The sequence below is a fragment of the Kogia breviceps genome, chromosome 8 (assembly GCF_026419965.1).
Source record: "Kogia breviceps isolate mKogBre1 chromosome 8, mKogBre1 haplotype 1, whole genome shotgun sequence".
Classification (NCBI taxonomy): domain Eukaryota; kingdom Metazoa; phylum Chordata; class Mammalia; order Artiodactyla; family Physeteridae; genus Kogia; species Kogia breviceps.
The window spans coordinates 59302371-59318636 of NC_081317.1; the positions used below are offsets into that span (position 1 = coordinate 59302371).

General features: G+C 34.0%; 1 protein-coding gene across 13 annotated transcripts in view; it reads left to right on the forward strand.

Annotated features, from left to right (window-relative positions):
• NFIB (nuclear factor I B) overlaps positions 1 to 16266 on the forward strand; it is a 232978-nt gene that overhangs the window by 202223 nt on the left and 14489 nt on the right. For 5 of the 13 annotated variants that reach the window (XM_059071085.2, XM_059071083.2, XM_059071086.2 and 2 more), the window contains exons 9-10: positions 3385 to 3550; positions 6587 to 6669. The exons of 3 other annotated variants lie outside the window; for them this stretch is intronic. In XM_059071085.2, the coding sequence (XP_058927068.1) occupies positions 3385 to 3550; positions 6587 to 6669 (249 nt within the window). The remainder of the gene's footprint in view (positions 1 to 3384; positions 3551 to 6586; positions 6670 to 16266) is intronic. 5 more of the 13 variants (XM_059071084.2, XM_067041484.1, XM_067041485.1 and 2 more) reach the window with 1 other exon arrangement.

Below are 16266 nucleotides of genomic sequence, written 5' to 3' on the forward strand. Positions count from 1 at the left end.
TTTCCACAATCAAGTAGACAGTCTGCCAAAGCTGGGTCTATCAATCATCATAATATCAAAAATCTGTAATGTAATTTCGATCTTATGGTCTGGTATTTGGCTCTGCTATTTTACCTCCAAGACTCCTGTCTACTTCTTATCACATTTTTTAATGCTCTGTGGGATTTTCATAAGTGTTCTGTCATTAATGCTGTTCATTTACTAAAATGCCAGTAAACAGTATGTGCATATTAATTTAGAATTAACAAAGAAAGATCTGAAAAAAAAATCCCTTTGGTCTTAATTTAATTGTTAACATGGAGCAAAATGGTCGCTTCTGATTTTTTTTTTTTTTTTTTTGTGAGTAACAACATATCCAGCACTATTTGGGTTACTTAAAATTAAGTTACCTGTACTTTTAGCTCCATTGACTAGTAATGCTAAACTAAGTATACTGTTCTTGAATTTTGAATTTAAAGTTAAATGATTTGTATTTTAGAAGAAAATGTTCAAATGGTGTAGCACTTTTAATGACTGTAATAATAATTTCTAAGTAAAACAGTAGGATCTTGGTATATCAATTTAGAAGTAAAATTTGCTGTCAGAGCATGGATTCAAAAGTCTCAGTTCCATAGAGCATTTTGCTAGACTCAGCTGGGAACAGTGCACACAAGGTCTGATTTTAATTTGTGTAGAATTTCCATGAATAACAAAGTCTAATTAAGACATCCATTAAAAGTCCTTAACGTTAATTCAGTGTGGAAAATCTTAGAGTTCCATTGGATTTTTTTTTTTTTTAACTGATGTCTTAATTAGGCGCTGTTAGGGGAAAAATTATGCAAATTAAAATCAGGGCCTTAGTGTTCTGCATTTCTTTAATTATTCAGTGCTTGTTTTACGTATATTTCAATTTCTTTATAAGTTAAAAGGGCATGTTAGGTGATAATCTGCCTATATTGTTCTCAGTTTTTCTTCATATTTTCAAGGTGAAGACCCAGCTTCTGAGAAGCATCCATCTTACTCTCATCTCAATTAAAAAAAAAAAATTCCCTCTCAGGATTTTGTATAAAAGGAGCAATGTACTATAAGTAGGATAATCCTTTCCTAGTGCTGTTCATCTTCAGATAAGATGTCTCTCTTTTCATATCTATAATATGAAAGTTCATCTATTAACAACCTTAAAAGAGAAGCTTTAGAGTGTAGCTTCATCTGTTTGAACCAACAGAAAACTGAAAAGAAATAACCCTTCCATTCTTCTGACCCTGAGTTTCAGGAAAGTCGTCTTTATTGGCTTGGGAATTCTTTCTTTGTCACTTTCACTTTTTTTAAATGAGAGAAACATCTGTTTGTTGATTTATGTCGATTCAATTCCAGTAGACAAAGCTTGCAGGGTGGGCAAGGTAATATATTTGGTGGCAGCATTTTCTTGACAATATTGTTATTTTTCTCTTCCACGCTCTCAGGTAGGTACTGTCAAACTGTTTTGGTGAACACAATATACAGAAAGGCTTTTTACCATCGAATGCACCACCAATGATAAAACATGATCACTCTTTTTTTCTTGGGGGAGATATGTAAAGCAGTCTTTTGCAGTGGTCGCATAACCAAAAGTTGATGTTCGTCTTTAGAAACAAATTGCTTTTTCCCTTTGAAAGGAAAAGTGGGTCTTTATTATAAACTGCAGAGTTGTTTTTGCAGGAACATTATATCTGCTTTGATGTTTAACTTCAACTCAAAACCAGGTAATTCGCACTTCAAAATAGGCCTCCTGATATTCACCTTTTTAGTTCTAAAAATCGGGAAAAAATGAGTACTTGTTGACATGTTGTCAACTGTTCCTTTCCAGTATCCTCCAGGGCTGCACTGATTTTGACTGTTAAGTCAAGCAACTGAGATGCTTTGTCCTCCCCACAGCAGTTTGGAGATTAATTGCATTGCTGCTACACCGATTAGAGTGAGACAGTCATGCTATTTAATGGAATATTTTAAATAAAATTAGTCTAAGATATAACTCTCTCCATAGGGAGAAAAAATCTGGTCAGTTTTCCTGACTTAAATACTTAATTTACTCATGATGAATATTCAGGATATTCAAAAGTTCATTTTCTTTATAGAATAAATAATGTGGCCTCTGAGGCACCCAACTAAGACTTACTTCATGTCTCTAAGTTCTAATAGTTAAGTGTTCTTAGCTGTTTATCTTTTTCTTTAAAGAAATGTCTACTTGTAATTTATGTGCAGGCATTTAGATAAATATTCTGTTTTATTGCTTTTTTTTACTTTAGAAGTGGTACGGATTATAAAGACTAAATATTTGTGGAGAACACCCTCATAGCAAATTGTTATGTATGTTATGTACTGGTGAATTCCAGCATGCGCATAATTAAAAATAGCATTCTCTGTCTAGAAAAATACATTCCAGTATTTCTTCAAACAGTATACTCTTAGAATTTTGTCTCCCACTATGGACACTATTTTTGTACTGGGGCTAAAACTCAGATAATAATATCTTTTCTATCACTGCCTAGCGGATTTTCTCTTTAATTCTCACAAATGTCAACAATCAATGTTTTGTGTAACTCTCCATGCCCAGCAATGGAAGAGTAACTCAAAAAGCAGAGTATATTTGATTGCCCTCTGCTTCACTTCAGCACATTTTAATTTGTGTTGGAAATCTTTTATTTGTAGGTGTAGGGTTGGACCTAGCTCAGCTTTTTATATCATTGTGTGGACTCTGGAATTTTAAATGTTTAAAATATCATTCTACCTGCTTATAGTAGGAAATCGTCACAAGTTGAGTGGATATTCTAGAATCGAAATTGCCTGATGTGTGTTTCTGAGTGCACCTGTGTGTGAGCAAGGGCTAGCATTTTTGTATGCCAAAGAATAGGCCTTGACTATAAATGATGGTAATTGTTGAGTTTGATGCTTTTGGTCTCCTAGAAATTCTTGTCTTCCTTGTCTCAGTGATATCATCATTTAGGTAAATTTTGTGTTCTGAAAGCCAAAAGTGACCATGAAGAGCAGATCAGAAGGTAGCACTGATTCTAATTCTCACTGGCTCAGTAAGGACTTCTATTTTAGCCTCGGGCTCAGCATTGAAGTCTCCACTTGAGTTTTCTGTCCAACTCAGTGGAAGGATCAGTTCTACCTGGCTCTCGGGGTGTTGGAAAGATGACTAAACCTATATAAAGTGCTTTGAAGCTGAAGACTTTCTTTTAAATGCTGCTGCTTCTTATGACTACTAACCACTGACGAGCCTCTCTGACTCAGATCTGAGAGAGCTTGTGTGGCGGTTGCACACAGCACGCGGGGTCCACTCAGCTGACTGTGCTGAGTGGAGTTGTTGGACGAGACGACTGCCTTTTGGAGTGTTTCACCCGGCATTCTGTTTTTGTTTTGTAGCCTAACAGCAGTGGTCAAGTAGTAGGGAAAGTGCCTGGCCATTTCACTCCTGTCTTGGCACCCTCTCCCCATCCCAGTGCAGTGCGACCTGTGACCCTGACCATGACAGATACTAAACCCATCACTACATCCACTGAAGGTGAGGCAGCTTCACCTACAGCAACCAGTAAGTATTTCTGTAGGAAATGAGAAATGTCCATCAAAGGCGCCGTTGGATATCTGATCCAAGGTGGAAAACACGGCAACTTTTCCAGCTTCCCGACCCGATGGAGATTTCTCATTTATGTGGAACTAGCAGGCATGAATGTGGCCTGGCTCTCACAAGCTCTCTCTTGTCAAATTTCACTCAGTGCATCCTATTTGAAAAGGGAGAAGCTTATTTGTTTGAGTAAATAGCTATAACATAAATAATAAGTCATGCCTGCTTGTTCAAGGTATACATTGAAAATGCACTGAATAACATAACAGTGTACAAGGTTTTTATATCACCCGGAGAGAGTTTAGGTAATTGTTAGTTATTGGAGCATCCTATAGAAATTAAGCCCCTTCACAAGGCAGGCTGAATCAGTACCTGTGTAAGATAATTGCATGTTTACATCACTGCAGGTGATGTCATTGTGAGAAACAGTCACACAATGTTGGGTGGAGAAAACATTTCAGAGCTTAGTATTAGGCACATGTAAGCTACCTGCACTTTCATTGTCTGTAACTTTTAAAAAATTTTTTTGATTATTTAGCCTATTATGGTGCATCAGGTATTATGATTTTTAGCATGGCCATAACATTTTAAATGTCAGAGATTTAGCCAGTGAATTTACATAGCACATACCAATAACCCAAATGATTCCTTTGCTTCTTTGTATAGAGTACTCATAAGTACACAAGAGTTATTATACAGTTTTTCAATTGGCTTCATCCAAACTGCCAGCTTTTTAGAACTGGAGCTGGTGTGCACAGATTGGTAAAGTGGAATGATAAAATTCCAGTCAGGAGGAATTAGCATGCTTCTTGTCAATTATACTTATATCTTAAATCCAGAGCTTCTATTTTCATTTTTAGAACAAGAAAATCCCTATGCTCTGGAAATTCCTGTGTGAAATTACAGAGATTTAGAAGTACCACTGGTTCTTTCTTTCTTGGCTATTGGAAAGTGCTCTTTTTTTGTGGCCTCTGAAAGACTAGGAAGGAACCCTACAAGAAAAACGGACAATACTTGGAGTGTTCTCAAAATTCATGAGGCCCCATCAAATAATAAAACCATACAAGCTTGTAATTCCCATCAGTAATCATTAATTCTCAGTAACTGGTTTGTTGATAGAGGGTCCTACACTAGTGAACACTTCACTGAATGCACAGATGGATGAGACCCAGTCAAGGAAGACTAAGAATCCTTTGTGCTACAGGTTAGCTATGTACATTACAGTCACTAAAATACTACATCCAAATTTTAAAAGTGGATGCCTTGGGCATCTTTGAGCAAACAAAGTCAACAATTTAAATAAAAGCAAATAGAAAACAAAGATTTTTAAGTAGGTGAAAGTTCCAGAAACTTCTGATACCTACCCTTATACTGACATTAATAGATTACGTTCAAGGGAAGATCAGACCAAAACGATCACAGCTCACCTATGGGAGTACTGTCAGCCTGTTTGTTAATGAATTGTTCATATACTCACATACAGGTTGATCAGAAAGAGATCTTATTTGACTTATAAAATCATAAAATATTCAAAGGAATGTTTTGGTTGAATAAAGATGGCTGCATCAGTCCATTTCCCACTCCTGCACAAAAGTGATATAGTGAGTCATTTTTCTTTCCTATAAACAAAGTTGTTGCTGCACCTCCCCAGGCACCACTGATGAGAAATTAGCCATTGAATTCATAAATCAGAAAAATTAAGGAAAACACAGAGGCCAAGGAAACCTCTTTCTTGTGGTTGAAAAGAAAGAACAGCACAGACTTGGTGCCCACTCTCTAAGGGTGAGGCTCTTCTTCAATGGTGTGTGTTGAATTCCAGAGGTCTGGAGATTGAATAGGGGTCACTGGCTGCTTAGGGCTGCTCTTGCATGAGCCCTTCATTCAGGAATAACTAAAAGGTGAACTGTGAGCATCTTCACTGTTTGAAAAATTTGACCTAAAAAAGCCTCAATGGGCCAAATGAACATGGCAGAATTAATGTATTCGTTTTAAAAACGCCTTTTAAGAATTAATGTCTGGATTCCTCATTAATCTGATGGTTTTAAACCATATATTATAGCTTTATTCAGACCTATAGATGTAACATAAATGATGAAAATGTAGTTTTTCTGTTTATTCTGACATGGAACAATGGGATTGCTTAGTGCTGGGAAGATACATTAGTCTTTTCCTTTGTGAAAAGGAACAAACATCTTTAGGACTAGGGAGATGTTTTCTTTGAAAAATTTGCTCGACACCAAAAAGTACCTGTACAAAAAGTACTTGCAAGGTGAGACCATAATAATTTAAGGAGTATTCACCATATGTCAACTCCCTCTCTGGACCAATCACAAAAAATTGACTTTTTGTGCTTCTGGAAAAGAAATGATTTTTTTCAGAAACATTTCTATCAAACTTAAGGGCATTTTCACATTAAATAAAATACTGAGCTAATTCATTCTATATGATATAATAAAATAGCCTTCTCCTTTATGTTAATAATATTAGATATTCTTTTTAGTAAGACTTTTCAGTAAGACATTTTTCATCCTATATCATCAAGCACATCTGCTTAAATCCCATCATTTAAAGCTTTCACTTTTTCCTGACAGACTTTCAGTCTGCTTTTACCTTTGGAATCACAGACCATCATTGATTATCCCATTATTAGACAACCAGTATCTTGTAAAAAGGTACATCTAGGAAAGGGACCCTTCTATTTAGCCAGTCCTTGGTACTCCTGCAAGACTGTAACCAGAGCATGTGTGAGATGCCCACACCAAAGGATGGGATATGGTTACTGGATAGATTTTTGGGGAGGGGGATAAACCAGTCGACTTGAGGTCAACTGTCATTTATATCAGTGGTATTCACTCACACAAAAGAGAAGAGAAATAAGGACATTGTGTTTTGTTTCGTTTTTTTTGGTTGCAAGTCCCACTTCTCTGGGTTTCTTTTGCGTGGACAGGGTGTTCATTTGATAGTTCGCAATTTTTATCTTTGTTTTTGTTCTTCCTTAATCAGCCTACACAGCCTCAGGCACATCTCAAGCCAATCGATATGTGGGACTAAGCCCAAGAGACCCATCCTTCCTACATCAGCAACAGGTGGGCAAGTTTCACCCAGGTGTGATGGTGTAGCCACGCTTTTGCATTGGTGCTTTTTCTCCATGCTGCCTCTCAGATCTTGACTCAGAACGGGGCTCACGGGGCTTCTGAGAAAGAAATTGATCATTTCATTTTCCAAAGTATCTTCTCATTTATCCATTGTTTTTCACCTCTCTAAACAGGGTGTCTCAAATTGGCTCAAGACCTTTTCCTTCTCTGTAGTATATTTCATAACATCCATGAATAAACAGTGTTTCAGCCAGAGTATTTTTTCTGTCTTACTGGCTGTTGAGAGCTTACCAGCCTATACCTTCCTCCAAAGACAAAAATTGTCAGTTGATTTAAAAGCCAATTAAAGTAGGAGCACTATACAATTCACAATTTGTGTTTTTTTTTGAGCTGTTTCGTATTTTCCAGATGTTTTACTCCTCATTTTGGTATTTTAGTCCAAGAAGATGAGTTCTGAAGCTAAAATCTCAGGCGACGCATCCTTCCTATTTTAATAGGTTTAAATTGGTTTACTGATTTCAGATGTGATAAAACACTTTTTTTGGTTCTGCTTTCTTACATCATTTATGTTTCAAGTAGCATTTTAAATTTCACATCTCATTAATGCTGTAAATTTAATGCAAATGAAGTGTTTACCCAAACTGTGAAAATATACAGCCAGGATTAATGGTAGCTTATAAACAAATTAGCCATAGTCAAAAGCGTGGACCATACAAATACAGAAATCCCACGATTCTAGTTACGGGATGACAGAAATCATTCTAAACACTTCCAAATTTAAATATATTTTATGATGCATATGTTTGCTGCTCCCAAGTTTTGATAGCAGAGCAGTTTGACATTAACAGTGTGCAAAATATTGCATAGGGAAAAATATCTATAATGAATCAGAAAGAGCTGATATTAATGAGCTTGCTCTTCATTTATAATATAAGTTGTATGTGCAACTGAGTTTTTACAGATACAGAGAGCCTGCGCAGGTACTCATGCCAGCTTCTTTTGTTCTAGACTTGTCCACCTAGTTTATGCTTATCATGCCTATCTGTGCCTCATGTGGAACTTTCAAGTCCTGCCCAGTTGCAGGCCAAGGTGGCAGACTGCTTATATTAAAGGTCACCACATGCAGAGTTCAGAGAAAATCGTAAAGATGATAGCTTATTCAAGATACTTGATGTTTTGCCAGGTTTTAAAAAAAAGCAAAACAAAACAAAACAAAAGAGTGAGAGCTAACTAAAAACATCTGTACACAGTTATGAAAATACCAAATAATAATTAGTGGTTTTGCCAGCCATTGGCTTTTCAACATAATTTTCTGAAATGTTGCTTTTTTTCACCTCTAAAATTGCTATTATATGAAATGTGCTATAATTACTGTAATATGGTTCTATTTGACAAATGTATATGTTCCTTGTGTTTTTTAAAAACATATGCAGGATTCATAGGTTTAGAAACTTATTCTCTTACAAATCATTTCACATATTTTCAGAAATATTCTTGTCATGAGACTTGCATTCGTAATGACATGTCTCTAGTTTTCAGTTAACTTTTAATTCATAGAATCGTGCCTCTGTTATTTAAACCTTTAGCCCAAACACATTTAGAATATTATAACCACTTTCATGTATTTAGAAGCAATCTTCCCATCCTCCTGTCCTAACCTAAGGCAGCTTTAATTTTTTAATTTATAACTTATGACTGTCATTAGAGCCTCATGTAATTATGATCACAAAAATTGATTATATAAAAGTTATTTCTCCTTTCACATGTCCAAGGATAAATCAAGAAAACTTAACAAGCATCAGGAAAATACTAGTCTTAACGTAGATAGAGTTCTGAGCACATTTTAATTGAAAAAAAAATATATATATATATGAGTTCTAGAACTACAAACTTTTTTCATCAAAGGCCACCACTTGTTATTTAAGTAGACAATGTCAAGTGAAGACCTTTTGCAATATAAATATGATTAGATGGGTCAAATATGGTGTACATTTCTGGAATATATAATGTGTATTGATCTTTGAAAGAAAAATTATATAAGCTTCATAATGAAAAATATAATGTTCAGTTTTAAGTGCCATACAGACAGATAATTTATCCTCTGTATAATGAAAAAATTAGTGCTACTTTTTGAATTGAAGAAGCCCTTTATGCCAATTCATAATAAGCTACAATTTGAGGCATGCAGAAAATGAGTGTATATGGGTATCATGCTATATACGTATATTACTAAACTAAGGCTCTAGTTAAAAGCTTTCAATTACTTTAATCCTTTCACATTTTAACAGAATCCTAGAGATGAAGTTTTATGTTTACTGTCCAGGAACAGAGGGACAGAAACAGTTTAAATGACTTCAGTAGAGTAAAGGTTATTCTTTCGTACAGCAGAAATGAGATTGATTTACTGTGTCCTTTCATTACTTTCCAAAGATTTAAAAGAGACCACTCTTCTAGCAGCAGGTTTTAAATGCATTTGGTTTAAAGTACTCAGTGATGAATGGAAAGAAAAATCAAGGGGTACATGAAATAAAGGTAATCAATCATTTTATATTAGCTAGGAGAAATTCAAAATTAGAAAGGCAATGGTTTTAGTCTGAGAGAGTTCTTTTAAACATTCCCCATAGCTTTTAATATACATGACCCCTTAAGAATAAATATTGTCACCAGGTACATTCTTCAGTTTATTGGTGACTGCTTTATAAAGATTTATCCTTTTAGGTTATGAAAAGTATTGATGTGCATTGTTGAGTGCTATTTTTTTCTTAGAAAAGAACTTTAATATAGCCTACATAAATTAGAGATAACAATAAATTTAAAATTGTTGAATAATTTTGACTATCTTATAAATAATCTTTCCACACAATGACACTAAAGCAGAGCTTTCAATATAATTATTCCTAACACACAAGGACACTGACTTCTTAAATTAAGATGGGAAATATTAAAATTAACCCTGTACTCCACTGGTAAGAGTAATACATTCATTTTGGTAAATCTGAATTTTAAAAGTATAAGCTTTTATAACCATTAACTTGGTATACATGCAGTTGTTATTAGTAATTATACATCACCGTGCTCCTTTTTATAATGGTTATTACTGATCATTACTCGTTGCTAACTGCCTTGAAATAGTAGTTTTTCTGACACAGGAATTCCACTACCATTCTACCATTTGAATCTGAAAAATAAAATCACATAATCTTGAAGAATATTTCAAAAAAGATTTCTTTAAAACAATTGATTATTTTCCATTAAAAAAGTCCTCTAATTAGTCATAATAATCAGCTCATGCCAGCTGATCAGAACTTTAAAATTTCCCTTTATCTCTTAACTCAATCTTGAGTGTTTTTCAAGGTCTGGAACTAGACTGTCTTTGAGATGATTGGCTTATTTAATGCATTCTCTATTGGCATGGGGGAAATCTTAAAATCAGAACTTCAATTGGAACTTCATTCTTTAACTTTTCTATTGGACGATGGTGTGGTGGCTTGAAGAACTTGTGGGTTTTTGGCAAACCGAACTCTTTAGTCTCTGCTGAGAAATGTCTTTTTGTGATTTGGAACTTTTTCAGAAGTGTCAAGGACCTCCTCTCTGGCTTAACTTCACAGAAGTTTAGTAAAATGCAGTGTTTCCTTTCCTCCTTATACTTCCTGAACACACTGTGCGTATTCATTATGATAGACAATGAAGAAACCACACTTCCTAAATTTCATCTCCCCAAGAATATGGGAATTATATAGCAGAGTATTGGGTATTGGTTAGAAAATACAGAAATCTTTGTATAATCCAGTCTAACAATTTTAGTATAAATGGCAAATATGAGACAGCTTACTTGAATTAGCACCAATTTCATATCTGATCAGCCTCATAATGAATTTGCTAAATTGCAGGGCTTCTTTCTTTGTAGTCATAGAAAGTTTGGTAATATAAAAAGATCTAGTTAATTTGATCACCGTTATACTCGAGTGTAAGGCCATAATAAAAGTATAAATCCTTACTGTTTTACATCAGTACACCATATGTAAAAAACCCTTATTCCAAGTTGGAAAAAAAGTTTGTAGCTAAGAAGCTTCTTGTTTGGAAATAAAAGATTACTATTTGAAGTAATTTGATTACTATTCAAATCAATTACTATTGATTACTATTCAAATAGTATTACTATTTGAGTGTCGTGTAGACAAGGATAATGATCCAGATCTTAGGTGTTTCCCCTGGGGTTGAGATGGAGCAAATGGGAGGTCACTTTTGCCTTCCCTGAGACAACAAAGTCAAGTCAGCTCTAGTTTATAAGATACAAGGCTTATTTTCATAATCTCAAAATTATAATCTCCTGACTATATATGCTACTTATTATTAGAGCTAATGAATCAATGGGCTGATCAACTCAAGTCCTTGCATTACTTCTCACAGTTGCATGGATTTTACTGGTGCCCGGGCTTCCGCATGTTACATCTCTTGCATGATTGTGTGATGCTCTTATTTCAATTTCAATCACTGGGCTACTTTCTATGAAAATGTTTGCAACACTTTTCTTGATAAAAATTTGAAACTAGAATTTGAAAGGACTTTTCATGACACTAAAAATTTCTGTTACACCCATTGGCCTTTTTAAGACGTTGCCTCTATAGGATTTTGTTTTTGTTTATCTAAGATATTCATTGAAATCCCTTTATAATATTTGTCCTGACAAATGGCAAAGCCAAAGGTACATTAAAACCACTGGCAAGGTAGTCTTTTATTAAAGGCAAGCAATTGAAAAGCCACAAGTAGACTATCAACAAACTTTTCAATAAAGTCAGGAAGCAGGCTATCAACACTTGGGCTGTTCTTATTGTGTCTGTTATCATAATTGACAGCTTGACGTAAAACCCTATCACATGACTTCTGGGTAGGTATGTAAATGGATAAGAGGTCACCTTTCACATACGCTAGCTGGAAAGGAAACACATTTAAAGGAAGTTTCACTCAAAATAATGGCTATGCAAATGTTTAGCTTTTTGGCTAGTTCTTAAAATAAAAAATAAAAAACCTTCCAAAGTCTGTCTTTTATCATTCATTCATTCACTTACTTTTATTGGGTATCAAAGGCTAATATCCAGATAAATTATTCTAGATAACATAAAAATAAAATGTTTACTGTAACCTTAAATTTCAGTCAATGCAATCACAAGGGAGACAATTTTCTTTTCTGAAATTTTTAACTTCAGAAGGTCTAAGCAGAATCAGGGAAATAAAGGAAATTATGAAAAGTTATAATTATAGACATTTTAGCCTTATATATTCTTGAGCTGCACATGAAAAGTAGGATAGGAAAAGAATAGTGACAGGCAAACTTGTGTCGTGGGAGAGAAACAGGGATTAGGAGTCAGGAGGTGTGGTTTTAGTGACATGACAGGACATGTTAACCTAACCTTGGACAGGCCTTTAAACCTTTCTGTCCTGTTCTTATCTTGGAAAGGAAAATGAAGAGGTTGAACTACATGATCTCCAAGTTCCCCTGGAATATTAAATTTTACAGATGAAAGTAGCCTCCATTTAAAAATTAAAAAAAAAACTTTTCATTCTCTAGTTCTTATGATTTATGGTCAGTAGTGTTTATTTAGTTCATGAACTATGCATACCCATTTAACTTAATCCTACCGTGTTTATTAAATTAAATATCAAGAAGCACGGTTTTCAGAAATTGATATTAGATGTAACTTTAAGGTACCAGGATGACCTTGAATATCTTTTTCATTTTTATATGTTTACACACTCCACCTGTATCACAATTTTATCTTGACCATTTTGTTTGTTCAGTAAAGCTACATCCTTTTCATTCAGAGGCCATTTTATTTGCTCTCTGGTAGATGATTAATAAAATAAAAATCAATTAATCTAAGAGTTAAGAGGAAAATATCTTTTTAATCACCCCATCCCCAAAAGCACCTCCACCCCGCAAAAATCTGTTTCTCTGGGGGCTATCTGGAGAAATGAAGAAACCTAAAAGAACATAAAACACACCTTTCAATCTATTCCCTTGAGGGTCCCTGTAAGGCTTCAAAAAAAGAAAAGCAAAAAGATAAATTTACCTGTGTTGATTATTCTGTTTACAGTTTAATGGTTTATTGGTTCAGTGGAAAACTGTTGTCATCATAAGGGACTGTTAGTACTGTTTGCTGAGTCCAGCAAAGTAGAACATTTTCTTACCTTCTTTTCTTTTGTTCCCAAAGCTAATTGTGAGGCATTTAACAAAAGCCTGTGTTAATAACAATGGAGGGCCGTCATGTGAATAAACAAACTCTTATTCTGAAATCACAGGCAATGTTGATTCTACCTGCATGAATATTTGAGTGTTGTGTAGGCAAGGATAATGATCCAGATCTTAGGTGTTTCCTTTTGGGCAGATTTTTGAGGGAAACTAGATGGTCCCCATGCTAGTTTTTCTGAAACTCATTGAGTTGGGCGGCTAAAAACAAGGTTCTCATTCCAGAGATTTTAGGGACATCATCTTAAGAACATATGCAGTGAAAACTTTACCTTCACTTCTTTCTTAGTTTGGATTTTTTCAACCCCATCCCTTCACTCATAGCTTTTTCGAAGGAGAATCTTAAACTTCCTTACCTCACCTTCTGTTTGCTTTTGGAAATCTGGACATAATTGTTTTAATATAAAATTTACCCTAATTTTCTAGACAATCTTATTTCATGTTTGTGGATGCATATAAATTAAAGAATTAACATTATTTATATGTGTGCATTTCTGTCAGGATGTGCATATGATCAGATCTGTCAAAGAGTCTGTATTGTTACAAATGTACAAGTTGCTACAAATACACAACTTTAACAAACTAAATTTCTAAACTACTTTGCCCCTGGTGTTTTAAACTTGATTACTATAGGGGGAAAAAGTATCTCCCTATTTTTTGAGGAAAAATACTTGGAAAAATCACTAGGGTGTTATTGAAGCTTTGCAGAAAATTTTTATGTTAATGAAAGGCATGTATTTATGTACCACTTAAAATTAAAGATTTAAAATTTAATTTAAAAAAAGAATTGATAGCTAAATTACATAACACCTACTCTCTCACAGGACAGAAATTGAGGAATCACTACCCTAAACTTAAATAAGATTATCACCTATTATTTTAAACATTTAAAATCTAAAGTAAAATCCATTTCGGTTAGGAATTCTGAATTATACTAATACCAAGAATATTTAACATGTTCCAAAAGAAGCTTAAATACACTTAACCTTTCATCACCTGAGAATCTGTTCAAAATTTGCTGAGTCAGGACTATCTTATTCAAACAAGATTCTTAGGAATTGATTTTATTAGGAATTAGTATCATGGAAATTTTCAGTGAATATACAGTTTCTATTTTAATTGTTTATTGTTTCCCCTGTCTACACGATCACCTTTAAAATTTTGCTTAATCAAGAGGTTAATTATGAATTCAAAGGCTCTTGGTCAAGTAACCTGGTTAAGTAAGTTATAACATATAAGCAGGTATAAGTACTTCTCAGAATCTTTTGGAAATGTTGATAATGCCAGTCCACAATCTAAATAGCTAAATAAATTTAAATTTTATTTTATATTTTCAGTAACTGAAAGGAAATTAATTCAATACTAATTGATATCCTGCCCATTTCTTTGGCATGTAGATTATTAAATATACTCAGTGATCATTTTTTTGTGTATTTAACCATAATTATCTGTTTGGGAGAAGATATTTTGATCACATATACCTTAAGTATGGTTGAAAATGAATAGTTGTAGTCAGGTTTCATCCATTTGAGACTACTGTTAGGAAAGAAAAGTCCAAAAGTATGTTGATTTTAAGTGTTGCCAAAGACAGCCCACTTGACATTTTGGAGGGATGATTAACAAAGAAACAAACAAAAAATTAGCAACATGAACAACAGAAAACTAACTGATTTACATATGCATTCTTCCAAGGAGATAATAGTGTCCCCAGTTGTTTGGGAGACAACAAGCCAATCAGTGAGTGATATTTAGGTCACCTGGCTTTGTGAAAATAGCTTCTCTTTATGAAAATTTCTCCAATATAACCTGAGAGGCTCATAGAAACTAACCTGAAATTAACTATTAGCAGAATTAACATGTGCTCTGCCTAGAGCTCTGCTCTATGCCTCCCTTCTTCAGAATGTTTACTTGACTCAAAACTAGGACTAGAGCAGAATCGATGAGTGGTCCTTAAGGTAATCTTTATAGGAAGCCAAGCTACTTGAACTGTTTTTAGATTGTTTTCCTAGTATTGCTTGAAAAGAATATACTTTGAAGGAGACAACTGACTACTGTTACTGAAGAAATGTTTTCAAATTGCCCCATCACATTGCATTTCTGATTAGATGCTCCATTTTGAGCACTTTAAAAATCTTGCCATAAAATTTTCTCCTTTATGCAAGCATTAAGGTCCATTTTAAGAATATTTTTCATTCTAATTTAATTTATTTACTGATTTATGGCTTATTTATGACATATTCTAAGCAAAATCTACATATCTTTCAATCTGTATATCTGTTTACATTAAGGGAATTTTTTCAGCTTTTTAATTAGTTAATTAATTGATTGATTAATTAATTTTCAGTTCTTTAATTTATAAAATTACTTTTACCTGAAATATCAGTATAATTAAAATACTTGTTTGGGGAATTTTAGGTGGTGTTTTTGGAGCCTCATAGATCTGTAGAAAAATGAGCAAAACCAAATATTCTGAAACTCCAGAATCACTATTACCTAGAGTGCATAGAAACTAGAGTCTAAAAGGAAAAGATTCTTAATAGCCAATTTTTTTTTAGCCATAACGTTATCAGAAAGGATTAAAATAACTTATCATGAGTTTAAAGGGACTTTGGCTCCAATCATCATCTTCTAGAAATTCTTACTGAAAAGCAGCAAACAAGGTTTAGTGGACTGCTTTGAATAAGTCATCTTTTCAATGCAAGATTCAGTTAATTTACAGCATAGCTCTCTACAGATTAAAAACCATGATTTTCTAGTGTGTTTTTTCCCCCCAAAGCCAGATAAGTTTACTTTCTTAAGGATAAAAATAAGCAATATATCTTTTCAATAAATCTGCTAGCACTGTAGGGCAGCTCTTAACCAAACAGAGCTGGATAGGGTTACTGGAACAACCTCTGAAGGGCAGAGCTGATGATTTGGAGATCTGGGAAGAATTCGTTTCAGCTTGTATTCAGCGCATTCCTCACTCTATTCAGATGTGGTAAAGTATTTCCAATGCCATTACTCTGAGTTTAAAATAAAAGTAGAAACTCTTATCAACTCCTTCTGAAAAAAAGAAAAGCCACTTTGAATGAAACAAAATTAGTAAACATCTAAAACTGAATCCCTTGATGCTTCTAAACATAAGTTAGGGAGGATGTTTATAAGGTGGGACCCTTCTCCTCTAAACTGCATGTCTTCTGTGTTTTGCAAACTGCATGCTTAAAAGTTATTGATTATTTTACTCAGTGCAGATTATTTGGTATGTTACATATTTTAAAAAGCTTTTTAAATTTTTTTTCTAAAATATATCTCTCTATTGAACATTAACGTTTGCTTTTATTTCAGCACATTTTGTACTC